Source organism: Myxocyprinus asiaticus, chromosome 32 (assembly GCF_019703515.2).
Source record: "Myxocyprinus asiaticus isolate MX2 ecotype Aquarium Trade chromosome 32, UBuf_Myxa_2, whole genome shotgun sequence".
Classification (NCBI taxonomy): domain Eukaryota; kingdom Metazoa; phylum Chordata; class Actinopteri; order Cypriniformes; family Catostomidae; genus Myxocyprinus; species Myxocyprinus asiaticus.
In genome coordinates, this window is record NC_059375.1 from 8691236 (window position 1) to 8710881 (window position 19646).

Consider the following 19646-nt stretch of genomic DNA (forward strand, 5'->3'; position numbering starts at 1 on the left):
TTTCTGCAAATACTTGTACTCCAGTGTTTCCTGACTCTTCCAATTTTTGCTGCATTTTTTCTTGGTTAGTTTTGTATTTGACCAAAAAGCATTTTTTTGTCAAGCAGTTTTGTTTTTTGCTAACATTTTCATTGGCCCATCACAAAAGATAAATGTATAATTATCAATTTAGTTATTTTTGGCAACATATTTTTAAAAGGGTCAAATAAATGTTTATGTATATTATATATTTATACATAATATACTGTTTTATTTTATTATCATATAATTTAATATAATAATTTATAATTATATTATTACTAGAACTGTCAGAATCAATGTGTTAATGCATGCGATTACTTAAAATTAGTTGTGTGATTACGCCTTTGTAACGTGTCCACCCAGAGTCATTACACTGATGCACAAGCCACAGTGCCACAGCACTTCTACCAAGATGAGCCTACAAGCCTAACAAAACAGCATAATGCGGCAGTCCCATTGACATTCTATGGGCGGTACTGTCGTAACACACTAGTTCACAGTTACTATCCTATGATAAAGCCACGAAGGTTGTTATCTCGATAAATAAAAGAATCTCTGACAGCACTTCCCTGTCAGTGATAAAATTATGGAGAAAGGAGCTCTTTGTAGGGCTTGTTTTGATATACAAAACAAGCCCAGATGGGACTTGTGACGGAAATCAAGTATTTTTCAGCCTTTGTAAGTATGTATGTTTGCAAGCACTTTTTATGGCGAGTTCAAAGCGGCACAGGCGTTGACGCTCTGATGCGAATCATGAACACAGCTTCACGATTGCTGTAACCAAGCAGAGAGCCACAATCTACCGGCAGGTTAATATTGTGGAGGAGGAGAGTTTAAGAGATTTAATGCCCATTGCAATGAATATGTGTAATGAACTCAGGCTTGGTGGTGGGTTTGAATCCATTTGCAGAAGTTTAATATCCGAATCAACAAGCAAAGGGATGGTCAAAAAATACAGGCAAAAGTCAAAGATCAAAAATAGACAGTCCAAATGGGCAAACAAGACAAAAACAACAATCCAATAAATGTGAAGTCCAGTAAACAGGCAAAAGGTCATAACATGAAGCAATCACAATGGCAGTGGAAAAAACGCTCAGTAAGGCAGGTAAGACTGGCAATACTTCGCAAAGTAACAATGGATAGGCATGGCTGTTTATACATAGCAAACAGGAAATGACTGTTGAAGAAAATGGAGTGTGATCAGTATTCGGGTGAGGGCTCCTTCTGGTGGTTGGAGGAAGCAGATGTTACATACCTCTCTGTGTTCTTTGACTGGGGCGTCCCCTTGGTCTGGGCGATCAGGGTGTGTTTGGTGGAAATCGTGGATAATGGAAGGATCCAGAATGTCCCTGGCAGTTACCCAGGATCTCTCCTCTGGTCCGTAACCCTCCCAGTCCAAATATTGCATCTGGCCCCCTCTTCTTCTTGAATCCATGATTTTCTTTATCAAATATGCTGGGGCTCCATCAGTCTCCAAAGGTGGTGGAGGTTCAGGTTCCGTGGTTTCGGGGCAAGATGCAGGGTGGGTTTGTTGTGCCCATTGGATCTCTTCCATGATATCCCAGCGAATGGGGGCTACAACCACTGATGGGGGAAGGATAGAGACTTGGTTATTTTGAATGTATACATACCTTCTAGAGAGAGTGTCTGCCTTGCTGTTCTTGCTTCCAGGATGGTAGGTAACTGTGAACTGGAATCTGGTAAAAAACAAAGACTAACGTTCTCATGGTCGGTGATAACTTGAAATGGATGTTCCGCTCCCTCTAGCCAGTGTCTCCATTCCTCCATTGCAGCTTTCATGGAAAGTAGTTTTTTATTACCCACATTGTAGTTTCTTTCAGCAGCCGTGAGTTTTCTAGAATAGAAGGCACATGGATACATTCGGCCTGGTGTACCGTGTCTTTGAGAGAGAACAGCCCCAATTCCACAGTCGGAAGCATCTACTTCAATGATGAAAGGTAAGCTTGGGTCTGGATGCTTAAGGATGGGTGCAATAGTGAAGCTGGTTTTAAGGATGTTGAAGCCAGTGTTAGCCGATTCGTTCCATTGAAGTTTCTTGGGTTTGTCCTTGAGTAGTGATGTTAGTGGAGCTGCAATGATGCTGTAATTCCTGATAAATCTTTGGTAGAAGTTTGCAAAACCAAGAAATCGTTGAAGTTTTTGATGGTGGTAGGTTGTGGCCATTCGGTGACTGCTTTAACTTTGGATAGGTCCATCTCCACACCTTGATGGCTGAAGATGTATCCCAAGAACGTGGTACTGGTCGTATGGAACTCACATTTTTCAGCTTTAATGTAGAGTTGGTTCTGTTGGAGCTGGGTTAGGACTGTCTTGAGATGTTGGATGTGCTCTTGTTTTGTTTGGGAATAGATTAAGATACCATCAATGTATGCAATGACGAACTGGTTCAAGATGTCTCTGAAGATTTCACTGATGAACGACTGGAAGACAGAAGGCGCATTACCAAGGCCATATGGAATGACCTGATACTCAGTGCCCCCTAGTGGTGAGGAAGGCAGTCTTCCATTCATCCCCTTCTCTGATACGAAGGAGGTTATAGGCACTTCGAAGATCTAGTTTGGTGAAGATACGTGCCTCACAGAGTTGTTCTAGTGCTGAAGGGACGAGTGGAAGTGAAAATCTGTTCTTTATTGTGATTGTATTGAGACCTCTGTAATCAATGCATGGTCTTAGTCCGCCATCTTTTTTCTCCACAAAGAAAAACACTGCTGCTGCTGGAGATGTAGAGGGACGGATATAGCCTGAGTCTCAGGACGTGACAAGGGATAAACTTTGCTTTTGGGAGGTGCAGAATTCAGGAGAAGTTCAATGGCACAATCCCATGGATGTTGGGGAGGTAGTTGGGTTGCCTTTGCCTTGCTGAAGACCTCAGAGAATTCTGAGTATTCAATTGGAATAGCTGTAGTGTTGTGAGTCACTGGGCTTTCCACGCTCATGGTAAAACATGGTAACGTGATCTTTGAGTTAAAACAGTGTTCTTGGCAGTAATGAGACCATTTACTGAGTTCACCTTGATTCCAGGAAATGCTAGGGTCATAGATAGCTAGCCATGGATGGCCGAGAATGATCTGGTTCTTGGGAGACGAGATAACGTAGAGTGAGATCTTCTCAGTGTGAAATAGTCCAATTTGTAGAGTGATTGGGACAGTTTGTTGTGTTATGCCCTGTCCTATGGGTTCGTTGTCAACTGCTGTAATATTAATTGAAGGGATGCATTGCATTGTAGGGATTTTGAGTTCCTGAACGAGATCATTATGGATTAAATTGACTGCAACCCTGAATCCACTAGTGCTGAAACAGTGTGTCATATTAGAAACCTCAATGGAGACGGATAGAGTGAAATTATGATGAAGGTGAGTGAGAGAGTATTCATTACTCACCCTTTTCTTTAAGGTGCTGTTGACTTTGTTGGAGCAGGTATTGATGTGATGGTTGGGTTGACTACAGTAAAAGCATAGAGGTTCCTGTAGACGACGATGTCGTTCTTCTAGTGAAACTCTAGTATAGCCGATTTGCATGGGTTCTGTGGACTGAGGCATAGAGAAAGCAGCATCTTGTGTGGAAACGGAAGCCATTTTGGGCTGTTTGGAGCTGGGGTTATTACGCATTAGGTTATCCAGTTTAATAGCCATGGTGATAAACTGTGATAAGTTTATGGTCTCATTTTTGCATGCTAACTCTGCTTGTAGTTCATGGTTAAGTCCCTCTCGAAACACTGTTTTTAGTGCCACATCATTCCACCCACTCTGAGCTGCTAGCGTTCTGAATTGGATGGCGTACTCTGCTGCTGATCGATTGCCTTGGCGTATGTGCAACAGCTGTACTGAAATATCCTGCCCTCCCGCAGGATACTGAAAGACATCTTGAATTTGCTGGGCAAAATAGTCAAAAGAGGTTTGTATCTGATTATCATTGTCCCACACAGCCGATGCCCAATCCAGCACTTTATCAGTGAGCAGAGTCATCATAAATGAACATTTAATAGTGTCTTGATGAAACGCTTCTGGTTGATTAGAAAAGTAAATTCTACATTGACGTAGAAAGCCTTGGTATTTATCAGCAGTACCATCAAATTTATCGGGTAGCACAAATCTTACTGACTCAGCTCTGGTTAATGGGAGCGATTGAATGTACTGGGTTAGATGTTCGTTGGCTGCTCGTAGGTTGGTGAGTTGGCCTTGAAACCCTTGTAGCATCTCACTCTGGTATGCGTAGGCTGCCTGGAACTGTGATACTTCTGCTGGATTCATTTCAGGCGAAGTATTCTGTAATGAACTTAGGCTTGGTGATGGGTTTGAATCCATTTGCAGAAGTTTAATATCCAAATCAACAAGCAAAGGGATGGTAAAAAAATACAGGCAAAAGTCAAAGATCAAAGATAGACAGTCCAAATGGGCAAACAAGACAAAAACAACAATCCAATAAACGTGAAGTCCAGTAAATAGGCAAAAGGTCATAACATGAAGCAATCGCAATGGAGAAAACGCTCAGTAAGACTGGCAATACTTCGCAAAGTAACAATGGTAGGCATGGCTATTTATACATAGCAAACAGGAAATGACTGTAGAAGAAAATGGAGTGTGATCAGTATTCAGGTGAGGGCTCCCTCTGGTGGTTGGAGGAAGCAGATGTTAAGATATGCAACTTATGAGGGGACTAGTTCTTTCAATTAGTCAAACTTCCACTTAGACTTTGGGAAACATTTAATGTTACTTGAATTGGCGCTATTTTAGTGCATTTCCATCTTTATATTTTGGAAGGCTTTGTTTGAAAAATGTTGATAAAGCATTATATTGCTACATATTGTTTTGTTTTCTTTCCTAAAATGGAAATAAGTGACTTTTGACAAGAAAAGAAGTATATATAGTGTCAAATTTTAGCACTTTTAAAATCTGCGATTAATCGCGATTAACTACAAAAAATTATGCGATTAATCACGATAAAAAAATTATCAACTGACAGCACTAATTATTATACATAATTATATATCATAATAATTATATATAAATTGAAAATATTTTATATACTGTAACAAAAACAAACAAAAAACTTTTTTTTATATAGTTTTTAATTTGCTATAATAGCCTGAAATTTTACAGCTGTAATGTAACTCATGAGTTGTAAACTTCATAAACACCTTTGCTGCAGATGATGGTACATATGGTGCAAAACATTGCTGATTTTAATTTTTGACCCATTCTAACTGATGCTTCCAAGAATATCACAAGTCATTCTCACAATTTAGACAAAACCTAAATCTATGTCAGCCAGCTAGATAACATACATTACATACAGTATGTACTTTAGCACAGTTTGCAAAACAACAATGTAACATCATAGAAAACCAAATGTTTACATTTTAAGGCATACAAATTTTAATACATTAATGCAATACATAAAAACATTCATGATTGAAAATATTAAATTGTTGGAATGTAAAAAGGAAAGCACTGGCTCAATCAGGTCATTCTTAATGTTGATTCCTGGTTCATCTTGAGATTGGTACCCTTAAAAGCAGCATTTTATCAGTTTGCGATGGCTATATGACATTCCACATAGTAATATGACAGCAGGTGGATATACTGCCGTCCACTCCTCTGTTTAAAGGCTCTTAAACTTTAAATAAACCTTTGAGCTAACTATAAATTATGTTACTGTTGTTATTGTATTCTTAGTGAGTGGTTTACATGACAAGAGGTGTGTATAACTCAACACACTCTCTACACACCCTGGATTTTGTGCTAAAACTACAAACATGCTGAAATATCCTTCTCATGGGATTACAGTCAGTAGTAAGGGTTTTTAAAAGTTGTTGTGTGTCATAAATTGAACTGAGCTCCTTAATGCTTTTCTGTCATTAGATTTGTGCTCTTAAGTGTGTTTGCTGTCTTTGTTTGCACATTCAGTCAAATACTTTTACATTGCATGCTGAAATACTGTAATACCTGGAGAAATCAGTCAGAGAAAAGACTAGAAAAAGCTTTAAGCAAAAGAGCTGCTTCATACATTTATAGAGAGCTGTGTTCAATCATTTTATTTGCTAGTTTTGTGCTAAAGTAAAAAAAAAAAAAAAAAAGTGCCAACGTTGATATACGTGGCATGCAATGTACAGTAGTTCAGAATTGTGTTGTATTACTTTAGGAAAAAGTGGCCTGTTCTCTATAAAGCAGTTTCATACAGTATTGTTCTCCATGTCAGTGGAACCAAGTTTATAGTCATGAGTCATGACATTAGAATTTGTCATTATTCAAGCATTTCTGCTAAGATTAATTTTTAGTTGTAGTTTTTTTTTTTCTTTTCTTCTTTTTAGTTTAAAGGGTAAATGTAAATATGTAGGCTTAGGTAACATTGCGATTTGGATCTGTTGGTGCATATAAATGAAAATGCTTAAAATTATTATTCATTGTGCTCATTTAGTGAATAACTGTGTAAAAAAAAAAAAAAAAAAAAAGCCTTTATTTTTAACCACAGGATCTTATTTTTTACATTAAACATTTTGAATAATTTTGAAACACCCTTTAAAAAAACGTCATAGCAGATACATAGACATCAAGATATCTCGAATATCATGACAGTGCTGAAAAATATTGCCCAGCCCTGGTAACAATATGTGTCAATATGTAGCAAAACGCTACCTGTGCTTAAACCAGAAAGTATTTGACATATTCATCATAGGTGGATTGAATAATCAGACCATTCTGCAATGACATCAGACAAGTCATGTCACCATGTGATCGGACAGTGCTTCTTGTACCATTCACTTATCCAGCCATCCAAACAGGCAGATCTTATCATATTCGTGATGTCTGTATAAGGCTAGGGCGGTGTTGTTTATGACATGGCATGGGATGACCAGCAGAGGGGGCTTCTCTAAAGAGGCTTCTCTCATACCTGTTTTCATTTCTAAACCATAATGGACATACAGCTGCACTATCACAACACTACAGTGGTAAATAGCCAGTATTCATAGTGACTAGGACCACAAACCACTAAGTCCACAGGGCAGGACTCATATGAGGGCAGACATTTTCTACAGAGTTCTGCCTCTGAGATACACTCATTGAGAATAAGTCCATTGTTGTGGAATCAGATTGCATTTGTTCTGTTCTTGAATAGTAAATGGCTCTATACTGGCCAAGAAGAGACAGGGATGTGTAGGTCATTGGACAGCATTGTTACATCAGTGACTTTTTATAGTTTTATAGTTTTTCTTTTAAGCATTTTGACAATTTGACATGTCAGCTTGAAGTAATACAGCGACTATAAATAGACTAAAGGGATAGTTCACCCAAAAATGAAAAGTCTGTCATCATTTACTCACCCTCATATTTACCAAACCTGTGTGACTTTTTTGTGAAACACAAAATAAGATGTTAGGCAGAATGTTCATCCTGCTCTTTTCCTATGAGGCAAGTTAAAGGGGTCTGGGCTGTCAAACTTGAGGAACAGACCAAAATTGAAGTCATTAATTAAGACTAAAAATATTCCCTTAACTGAAGTGCTTAAATATCGTTTGCATTCTGATGCCTTAGGATGTGTTGCACCAGGTTTGATGTCAAGAATGAGACACTCGAACGAAACAATAATGCTTGATATTATTGATGTGTTTTTGTGGTCAGCCTCCATCCCCTTTCACTTCCATTGTATGGGAAAGTGCATTATAAACATTCTGCCTAACATCTCCTTTTGTGCTTCACAAAGTCATATAGGTTTAGAATAACATGGTGAATAAAAGATGACCGAATTTTCACTTCTTTTTGTTTTTTCTTTCTTTCTGTGAACTACCTATAACTTGGTCGACTAATTGTCTAACAACCCACTTGGGAAAGTTGACCAATATTTCACAATTTTTTTCTATTGTGTTTTGATATTTGTAACAGTAGTGCTTAAAGGGATAGTTCACACAAAAATGAAAATTCTCTCATTATTTACTCACTCTCATCCATCCCAGATGTGTATGGCTTTCTTTCTGCTGAACACAAATGAAGATTTTAAGAAGAATATTTCAGCTCTGTATGTCCTAACTTTACAAGTGAATGGTGATCAGACCTTTCCTGTTCCAAAAAGCCATAAAGGAGCATACAAGTATTCCATAAGTCTCCAGTGGTTAAATCTATGTCTTTAGAAGCGATATGATAGGTGTGGGTGAGAAACGGATCAATAGTGGAGATTTATAGTAAAAAAAAAAAAAGCTATAAATATTGATCTGTTTCTCACCCAAAGCAATTGCATCACTTTAGAAGACATATATGAAACCACTGGAGTCGTATGGATTACGTTTATGCTGCCTTTATGTGCTTTTTGGAGCTTGCACGGTCTTGCCACCATTTACTTGCATTGTATGGACCTACAGAGCTAATTTATTTTTCAAAACATCTTCATTTGTGTTCTGCAGAAGAAAGAATGTCATACATGGGATGCATGAGGGTGAGTAAATAATGAGAGAATTTGCGTTTTTGGGTAAACTGTCCCTTTAAATTAGCAGGCTTATGGTCAGTGTTGGGTAAGTTACTCTAAAAAAGTAATTCATTACTAACTACTAATTACATTCTCTACAGTGTAATTGGATTACTGTACTAATTACTCTTTCTGAGAAGTAATTGCATTACTTATTACTAATTACTTTCTAAAACCCTTATCAAACTCGACCAGATGAAAAATACAAGGATAAACATGAAACTGTTCTTTTAATTCTTTCAAATAAATCATTTAAATTCAAATCAATTATTCATGAACTGGCCAAAGAATTTAAGGGGGCTGCATTAAATTAGAAAACATACATTTGAACATTTAGACTTTAAATTTTGATTTTAAATTCACTGTTGTTTTATATAGAATTGTTCTAGAGTCTATACAATATTTAACGCAATTACATCAGAAGTAACTAATTCAATTACAGAAAAATTAAGAGTAATCCCTTACTTTTTTCAATGAAAAATGTTTTTTTAATTACAGTAATTAATTACTTAGTAATGCATTACACCCAACACTGCTTATAGTATTCTGCTTTAGCTGTTCACCAGTTTCTTTAAAGTATTTGCCTTGTAAGCTCCCCTTTGAGTGTTTATGTGCAGATGACCTTCTCTTTGCTCGAAATGTTGTGTAATAATTTTGTTCCACATCACGGTGCACTTTCTCCTTCTTTTTCCATTTAACTTCTTATCCCATTCTGCTGTGCAAACTGGAAAAATCTAATTACATGCTTACCAGCTTTCATGCTGGTTCTTTTCTGAGATCTCATAGATATACTCCAGCTAATTAATATTACACAAAAATGGCAGTTCCAATGAGATTGCCTTGCTTTACGCTACTTCCCGGGGTAAGTTAAACAAATTTTAAGTCATGTTTACAAGGTACCGGGTTGATACAATGAGCACTTTTGAGGAGAAATTAATCACTGGAATTTGCCCAGTAACTTAGTAGCAACTAAAGTTACAAACTTTCTGAAGTGCCACGGAGTGCAAGATTATTTACTCTAGTATAACTGGATATATTGTGTTTAAGTATCTTTCATAGAGCCTACACAATGTATTTTCAGTAACAAGTATGTATTTTTGTGGTTTGACAGCTTGAATGAAAGACCTATTCATGGCTACATACAGAGAAATTGCATAATAATCGTTGTGCAGTTACACCAGTTTCACTAACCTCCAAGCCCATCAACATCACTTCATTGTTGATTCTTGAAGAATTACAAAAATCTTTGTTACTTTGGACTGCCATTCGCGCCGCTTCAGCTCATCCTGTGTGTGTGTTTGTGTTTGTGTGTGATCGTGACTGCGACCAGCTTCAGTAAATGGCCTCTTGTGGTCTCCCAACGCTATTACGCCAGACTATTAAACAGAGACCAACTGAGTGAATTGGAAAGCACGCAAATTGGGCATCTAATTTAAATGTCGGTTAATTTGAATATATTGATGCCTCAAAAATATATCCATAAAATAACGTGCCGATCAATAATCGATATATCAATATTTTATGACATTCCTACTTATTACTTGTAACTAATCATCATTTCATGCTGGTGTATTATTGTCTTATAATCTACTTCAGATAAAGCAGACCATAAATGGCACATAAAAACAAAACAAACTATGATTGGTGCTTTTCATGTCAGTCTGACAGTCTCGTCCTGTCTACCTGGTCTAATAGAAACACATTACTATACCTAAATTTGAACAAAATTATTTGTACTATACGTGGCTAATTGTATGTATTGTGGCAGTTTCCTGGTGGAATGAACACTAGAGGCGCTACAACAACAATGACTTTTAATCACTTTCACACAAATCACGAGTAAAATGGCACATTATCAGTTAAAAAAAAAACATACTTTCCGTCCTGTTCCTCACACAATGCTATCTTATGACATCAAAACACATTTACTGTAGTGCATGATTTGTATGCCGATACATTTTAACATTTGCATTACACAACCAACTATAGTACATTTACAAGCATGTTTTAACACAATCAAATTGCGCGGTGGCTCAACTGATGCTCGTGCAATCGAGTTACGAGTCTTGAAGAGGACGCAAGTCAACATGTGAAGCGAACGTGTCATATAAACACCACAAAATGACATGGTAGCTTTAGCAATTGTGTTTATCATGTCACATTTGCTTTTTATGAAACTTTCGGTTAGGTTTAGGTTTAAGGTTTAGGGTAGGGAAGTAGAGTTTTTAATTAACCTTAAAAACTTCATCTGTTTTGGAGAAAATTTTACTTGCTTTTAGCGCCACACAGTGGACATTTCACCTCAGAAACCACGTAATATAATTTTGCAAAAATTTTATTTATTTATTTTTATTTGATATCAGACTCCTCCAGGCGGATGATTCTTGTCTAGAATAAGCTGCGATCTGGACGAGACTTTATGCTATTAGTCAAAAGTCTGGCATGCAAGACTAACCAGCCAGTAACCCGACCCCAGTTGGGTTCACATATATAAGTCTTCCTTTACTTCATGGACCTAATGCATTTTGCTAATGGCCAATATCAGCACGAGATGAAGTGGATGCAGTCCCCATCAGCAGGCTTTAATCAACCATTAATTAACCATTTCTCACAGCCTCTTATTTGTACAGGGGGGTTTCTCCATGGCAATTGTTTTATCTTCGCTCTTTTCAGCCGCCCTCTTTTTCCACTCTCTCTCTCTCTCTCTCTCTCCCCCTCCCTCTCTATGTTTGGCTGCTGGGGAGCGAGCATGTCTTCATCAGCACCATTTAGTCTGTGAGTTCAGTACTGGTGAATCAGTAGAACCAACAGTGTTGGACAAAGAGAGAGAGAGAGATAGAGAGAGGTGGGCAGCCAGGCCAGAACCAGCCCACGGATCTCTCTCTACTCACACCAATAAAAGCTCCTCTGGTTTCTTCTCTCCTCCTACTCCCTCTAATTGACCTGTGGCGTGTGTAGGAGCTGGCACCAACCTAAATACCCAAGCAGCTCAAATGCTGTTTGAGGAGAGTTGTGTGAGTGTGTGTTGACATTCGAGAACAAGAGGGTGCCAGGTATTAGTGCGGCTCGCTTCTTCTGGACTTTTCTGGAGTTCTGAACCGAAATAGCCTTCTACATGTTGGATTAAATCACTAACGGATCTTTTTATACAAGATGAGCGAAGACGCCAAGGAGAAAGGGACCAGCAAACAGGCACAGCGCAAGAAGAAGGGCAAAAAGGTAACAAGAAACCTCTTTTAACACACCCAGATTTCTTCAGTAAAGCGCTTAAGGCTTAAATATCATGTGGAAGAGTAAATTGTGGTTGTTTTTATTAGTAAGTGGCTGTGTTGACTGAGGTGTGAAAGGGGTGAGTGGAAGGGGTGTTTTCAGGGTGGCATGGGTTTGTTTTGGGATTTTATGGTACACTTTTTTAGGGGGAAAACCAAGAGCATCCATGCTTAGACACTGACTCCTGAACAGGTTCTTCTCTTTGTGTATAGTTTTCCACAGGGGTAAGAATTGATAGTGGTATTGAACAAAGACAGTCCTACATCATTTATCTACATGGAGATCATTCAGATATATGAATCTTTATCTGTTCTACTTAATATTTTATTACACTGTGAGAAAGCGAAAATGTGCAATTGGCACCTTTTAACTATTAACTGACGTAATCCTTAAAAAGGGCTTTTGTTTGTGTAACCTAATGTACTCAGGTTGATTCAGACATATTATATGCAATTTTTGGCTTGAATAAAACCAGTTTAGCATATTTGTAGGTATACATACACTGAACAGATGTATGAAATACCAACATATAATGACTGAGATACAAAGACTATAATGCACCTCTACTTGAATCCTGTTTCTTTGTAAACATGATCTGGACAGAGATGTTTTTCTCTCTTTTTCTCTTTGTTTTTTATATGTCCCTCTCTCTTTCTCCACCCACTCCGTCTATTCTCTGCACGAGCAGTATAATCTGCTTAATTGCAGCCATTCAAATGTATTGGCAGGAGCGCCGGATCTGACTCAGCGCATGGTGGTACGATCTACGGATCAACTCCTCTGTCAGCTTAACAAGTGTTTGTTTCAAATGATTCAGAGAATTAGAGGAATTCCCTCTCATCCTGTGTCAATGCAATGGTTTACATTTTGATGACACATTATCTTATTTTGTGTTTAATCAGAACTATAAGTGTTATCTGTGTGAGAGAGTGTCTCTTGTGTCGCTTTATGTTGCTCCAACCTGTTGCTATGCTCACTGGGTATCTGTAGCAACAATACAGGAGTTGTTCATATCCATAGCCCTTAAGAATTTGCAATAGTAATATTGATGCTTGCTTTAGCAGAGACTACTAAACAATAATAACACTCTGAAAATGTTTGTAGTCAATCTAATCCTCAGTCAAAATCCTAGTGTAGGGTTGAATGTGTTTAAGTATTAACTGGTCTTCAGGGTGATGACAGAGGACAAACCCGTGCAAGGAATTTTCTTTGTGCAGTGGTTATATTGTTAGAGCACAACAGGGCAGGAAATCAGGCATCATTTGGAGATTTGTCACAGCTCCTTATCTGGCACATGTCACTGTCAAGGACTATTTTTTTAATCCCCAAGTACTTAAATTTAGAGAAACAAAAGCAAAATATCCCTTTCTTAATCAGGATTCATTTTCCAACAAAAATATATAAAAATCATTTAAACTATATATATTTACTTATTATCTATTGAATTAAATGCATTGATTTCAAATTGGTAAATTGTTTTTATTTATTTATTTTAAATAACTCTAATACAATTTAGTGAGATTTATGCAAGAAAAAGAGGTTTAAAGCAAGAAAAAACTATTTACCAATAGGGTAACAAAAATAAACTTAAAGGAATATTCTGGGTTCGACAGCATAATGTTGATAACCCAAAAAATATATTTACTTGAATATTTTCCCTCCTTTTCTTTATAAAAAGCTCATTTTGAGGTTACAATGTGGCACTTACAATGGAAGTGAATGGGGCCAAGCCATAAACGTTAAAATACTCACCGTTTAAAAAGTATTGGCACAATACGTAAACAATGTGTGTGCTAACATAATTTTAGTGTGATAAAATTGCTTATTAACCCTTTTTGTGTAGTTATATATACATTTACAACTTTGTTGCCATGACGAGATAACACTGTATACCCCGAAGCCCTAAAACAACTGTAAAATTACAGTTCAAATAATACACAAGTTTAAATAGAAGAATTAAAGCTGAAGTTTGCTATTTCTGTGACACTAGCGCCACCGTATGGAATTGCAAAAAGAAACATTTTCAAAACAACTTTCCGAATACGCCCCTTATCAAGAAGGGTCCGCCTGCGTCCAGCAAGACTACTACAAGACACACCCTCTACAAGGTACGCCTACTAAAATTTACGCCCCCTTCAAATAACAGGCAAAATGCTAAAGTTTTGCAACAGTTAGATGTCACATTCATTCGCTGTGTTTGTTGTGTTTATTTGAGTCCCACAGCAACCCTATACCTATCCCTACCTCTAAACCTAACCCTAACCACAAACATAAAACAATTATTCCGCAACGTAAAATTTCTATTTAATACAATCATACAGCCAGTATGTGAAGGTGGTGAAGGGAGAAGGAGCTAGCATATGCTAAGCTAATAGGCTAACCGGTTAACTGGAAAACAGAAACAGAACAGAACATTTTTAATGTCACCATTTTTATCTTCGGTTTAAATAATATGATAGGTGACATATCATTTTAAAGTTATTCTTTGTCAAATTTACACAGTTAAGACAACATGAATCATACAGCAACGGCATAGGATTTTAAAAGTTATTTTAGCCAAAAGAATTGCTTTATGTTCCAAGGGGTGCATTACTTGGAGTCGGCGTGCCCTGTAGGGGTTGTTCCTTGTCGTCTTGCAGGCAGATACACTTGCCCTCATCTGTTGTTGTTCAAACAGTCAGCTAGTCCCACCCCCAACTCACGCCAGTGGTTGAGTAACATTGTTGGGTGGGGTCTAAGCGGGTCACTCAAAACAAACACATGAATTTTTATAGTGCCGCAGAGACACAGTGATTACAGTTTTTGAAAAAAATAACCCTCGCTTATCGTTGTCTCTGCATATTAAGCTGGGATAGGAGGAAGTATTTTAACACTGAAAAAGTTACATACTTTAGCAGAAAAACAATTGGCGAGTATGGTAAAAATAAAAATACAATAAAATAAACTTAATTCACATACTAATGAATTTTTATTTCTTAAAGATGCCTAGAAACAACAACAAAGATATTTTGGATGGATGTTTTGCCTGTTTATGAGCTGAACCTGCTGATAAGATAACATAGTATAAGTTGCTTTGTAAATGAAAAGGTAGGGATGGACAATATATCAAATATTCATGATATATTAGTAAAGATTTTCCTTGTGATATAAAATTAAGCAACATTGTGAATATTAGGATGATCAAACCATTAGGTTTCCTAAAGAGCATATCATAGACTAATTTTGCGATCTTTCCTTGTCTCGCGACCTGCGAGTATGAGAGTGTGTGTGTGTGTGTGTGTGTATATATATATATATATATATATATATATATATATATATATATATATATATATATATATATATATATATATATATATATATATATATATATATATATCCCCTTTTTCTCCCCAATTTGGAATGCCCAATTCCCACTACTTAGTAGGTCCTCGATGTGGCACGGTTACTCACCTCAGTCCGGGTGGCGGAGGACAAGTCTCAGTTGCCTCCACTTCTGAGACCGTCAATCCGCACATCTTATCACGTTGCTCGCAGTGCATGACACAGTGGAGACTCACAGCATGTGGAGGCTCATGCTACTCTCCGCGATCCATGCACAACTTTCCACGTGCCCCATTGAGAGCGACAACCACTAATTGAGACCACGAGGAGGTTACCCCATGTGACACTACCCTCCCTAGCAACCGGGCCAATTTGGTTGCTTAGGAGACCTGGCTGGAGTCACTCAGCATGCCCTGGATTCTAACTTGTGGCCCCAGGGGTGGTAGTCAGCGTCAATACTTGTTGAGCTATCCAGCCCCCCCCCCCCTTGAGAGTATTAAGACACAAAGGGATGTTTTAATAACATCTCTCATTTAAACTTCAGCAGCAGAAATGTGATTAGAGTAGGTACATTTTCATTCATTTTTGTGAATATGCTCAAAAGGACTGAAAGTCAAAACTCTGATTCAACTCTTTGTTTGCATTATCACTCAAACATGTTCATGGAAGTCTCTGTGTGGAATTGAACATACAGTATATTACAATGTTTTCGTAAAAATGAATGTAGGTAAGTATTGCTTTTGTAGTACTATATTTTTATTATAGTAGTGCATTTAAATGAAACAAATATCATTTTTCTTTGTGGTCATTTAGTGTGGAAAACATGCCTTGATTATGACCTTGACCTCAAACATTTTGAATCTGCTTGGCAACAATGGCTGTTTGATTAAAATGATGGTTCCTCTGAGTGCAAAAAAACAAAACAATCTTTTAAGCTATTTCAAAGAAAATCTATTCTGTAAATATCTCGATATACAGTTTATGTATTTGTCAAAACACTAATAAAATATAGAGATATAATAGTTTTAGCTATATCGCCCAGCCCTAGTAGCGATATTGTTTCAATTTTAGACTTGTCAACATGGCTGGCCACCCCTCCCCACATGTTGATGGGTAGAAAATGGCCGTGTGGTACTGATTCACATCATAACATCAGAGAGACAGAGAGAGAGCTGGATAAAGGAAAAGAGAAACTGACATAACCAGAAAGCCGTCCATTGTTCTGAACACTCCAGTGCATCGAAAGCGCTCCAATAGTGTGTAAGGGTTGCTAGTGTACAAGAGATGCTTCTTTGGTAACCATCAGATTGAGACTTTCAAAACAAAGCCATTACCACGTGTCATTTCCTTTTCACTGCTCTCTATTCAAGGAGACCCAGACAGGAAGTGATGGGGGAGTTTTTGGGTCAGTAGCAGTGAATAAGTGTGCATCTTAGCTTGAGAGAGAATGAAAGCCATCTAGGCACCAGGGAACCTGAATCATTGGCTGGTGTGTGTGTAATTGGTGTTGTCATGGCAACCGGCGTCCTGCTGAGGAACGGAGGAAGCTGCCGTTTAAATGACTGCTCGGGAATCCATGCTGATAACACGAGTGTCTGTTTTTCTTGTCATACATTTAACATTTCCAGTGCATATATTTTAAGCAGCATTGCTGTTGTTGCTTGTTTTTATTACCTTACTGTAATATCAACTAAATGTATATACAGTGGCTCTGTTTCAAAACCTAATGAGCTGCCTTGCTGTCGACTGCTTTCAAAGGCAGCTACAATTTGAGGCAGAATCCTCATAAGAGTCATTTGTTTGAGAATCAGACAACACTGGTCGTGCTGTGTTTCACGATGTAGATTAAAAAGAACCGGCTCATAAGAGTCATTTGTTTCATAATGGGACTACACTGGTCGCGCTGTGTGTTTCGTGCTGTAGATCTGTAGATTCAAAAGAACCGGCTCAAAAGAGTCATTTGTTTCATAATCAGACTACACTGGTCATGCTGTGTGTTTTGTGCTGTAGATTCAAAATAAACAGCTCATGAGAGTCATTTGTTTGAGAATCAGACTACACTGGTCGTGCTGTGTTTCATGATGTAGATTCAAAAGAACCGGCTCATAAGAGTCATTTGTTTGGAATCGGACTGCACTGGTCGTGCTGTGTTTCACACTGTAGATTCGAAAGAATTGGCTCATAGGAGTCATTCATTTGGAATCTAATTACACTGGTCGTGCTGTATGTTTCACGCTGTAAATTAAAAAGAACCAGCTCATAAGAGTCATTCGTTTTGTAATAGGACTACATTGGTCGCTCTGTGTTTTTTGCACTGTAGATTAAAAAGAAACGGCTCATAAGAGTCTTTTTTTGGGAATCAGATTATACTGGTCATGCTGTGTTTTACACTGTAGATTCGAAACAACCGTCTCATAGGAGTCATTCCTTTCATAATCGAACTACACTGGTCACACTGTGTGTTTCGTGCTCCATCCATCCATCCATCTTCTATAGCTGCTTGTCCTATGTAGGTTTGTGGGTAGTGCTGGAGCATATCCCAACTGTCTCAGGCCGAAAGCAGGGAAACACCCTGGACAGATGGCCAGTCCATCACAGGGTGTGTTTCATGCTGTAGATTAAAAAGAAATGGCTCATAAGAGTCATTTGTTTGGAATCGGACTACACTGGTCGTGCTGTGTTTTATGTTGTAGATTCAAAAGAAGTATTTTTGTGTGGTGTTCCATCCGCATCAGTGGAAGAATGCTCATTCGAGAACCGTTAATGGAACCGCAAGTCATGAAAATTATTCAGTTCTGGTATACAAAATAAACAAGTACACAGGACTGAAAAGACATTCAGTAGTTGTTCACCCTATAACCCTTGCTGATAGAAGTTGAGGTTAAATGACTCATACTTCCTGTGAATCTCAACTTGACTCCATACAAAGCTGACATTTACAGTGTATTTGAAAGCTAATCTGGATCTGCAGCTTTAATTGGAGAATCATTCAGGAAGTGAGCCTTGGCAAGTCTCAGCAGTCCGGCAATGAGGAAAGCACAGGGAGTGGTGGACTTCACAGATGCCAGACATACTGAGACCCCTCGAAGCCTGTCACAGTCAAACAGACTCTCACAACCTAAATTAATCCACATTTAGTTTGAACAACAGTAAAATGTCATGGTTTACCAGACTTTTGAACACAGCCTAATCTACTTTCGTTTTGAGTAGTCTTGAAGAATTTCGTACTTGGACAAATCCAAGCTCTAGACATGATGGCAAATACAACATTATGCCTACAGGCCAAAGACAATGAGCCTCTTCATCTTGTGATTGTATCAAATGGTACTCTGGAGCGTCTCTTGCTTTTAGCTCATCCTACAGATGATGAATCACATTTTGACACTTGGAAAATTTGGATTCCAAACTGTAATGGTGGATCGTCTGTGGCTCTTCAATGTGCCTGGGCTTCTGTGTTCTCTGTTCTTCCATGACTGTGGGGCTTGACTTCTCATTTCATCCTGTTTGTTGTTTCTTGTACTAGCCCTTGTTAATAAGATAATTGGAAGTGATGTTTGTTTGCTTAGTGAACTTTGGTCTTGTCAGTTTTATTTAATTATGGCATAGAAGTGTAATGAAACCGTACTGCTGGAGGAAAACAAATCTCTGATAAGCGATCCAGCTGTGAAAACTCTTCGAAAAGCCTTGCACATTAAAATTAAGAATTATTCATCTTTGGAATAGGAAGTAATTCCTGTTTGGTTTTATTATAATCTTGATCCTGTCATGCCTGACTTTGAGACTCAAATAAAAAAACATAAAAAAGCTGATTGTAGAGTTGCAATAAATATGTCGATTGTCATTAGTATGACCACATATAAAGGGCTATGAATTGTTGTAAATGGGGATTTGAGGTAATTTCAGCATTTAAAAGCACTAATTAACAATAGTATTGCTGTCCAAAATTGGAAATGTCAGTGATTTTTAACCCCCACTAGGAAATGTATTTAATGACAAACCCCAGGATTGTGTGGTAATATAATTGCATTCTGAATTGATGGAAGGAGGAAATGGCCCGAAACAGATTTCAAAAACTGCTAAATGCTGTAGGGCTAATTCAAGACAAGAAAAGCCATGTCCATATCCAAAATCTGATTCCAATTATTTCCAATATATGTTCAAATCAGCCATTATAATGGCAGCAACAGGTCTGCTATAGCAGTGTTGGGTAGACTACTTCTGAAATGTAATCTGATACTGATAACATACTCATTTAGATTATTCTTTCTAGGTATTCAAATCTGATTGCATTTGGATTTCTCATTGCATGCTTTGGTAAAAATGTTAGATGTATTAAAAAGTAAAAAAAAAAAATTTGTCAGTCCCCATCCCCTTCATTGACTATTTGAAAGTTGAGACTGATAGGCAGGGTGCGATTTGTTGAAAAACCATGTCAATGTGAATATCATCATTGAAATTTTAATGATGAAATTCAGAAGACGGTGTAATTCATATCAAAAGCAGTCTCAAATTCTTAAACCGTAGACTAAAACCACAGAAAATAATTATTTTAA

At 37.7% G+C, this 19646-nt stretch overlaps 1 protein-coding gene across 1 annotated transcript in view; it reads left to right on the forward strand.

Moving 5' to 3' along the window:
• The first annotated feature begins 11492 nt into the window (after nt 1-11492).
• The window catches only part of LOC127423362 (ankyrin-3-like), a 211160-nt gene continuing 203006 nt past the window's right edge, over nt 11493-19646 (forward strand). Inside the window, exon 1 of the mRNA XM_051667608.1 lies at nt 11493-11718. Within this exon, the coding sequence (XP_051523568.1) occupies nt 11653-11718 (66 nt within the window). The 5' untranslated portion in view covers nt 11493-11652. The remainder of the gene's footprint in view (nt 11719-19646) is intronic.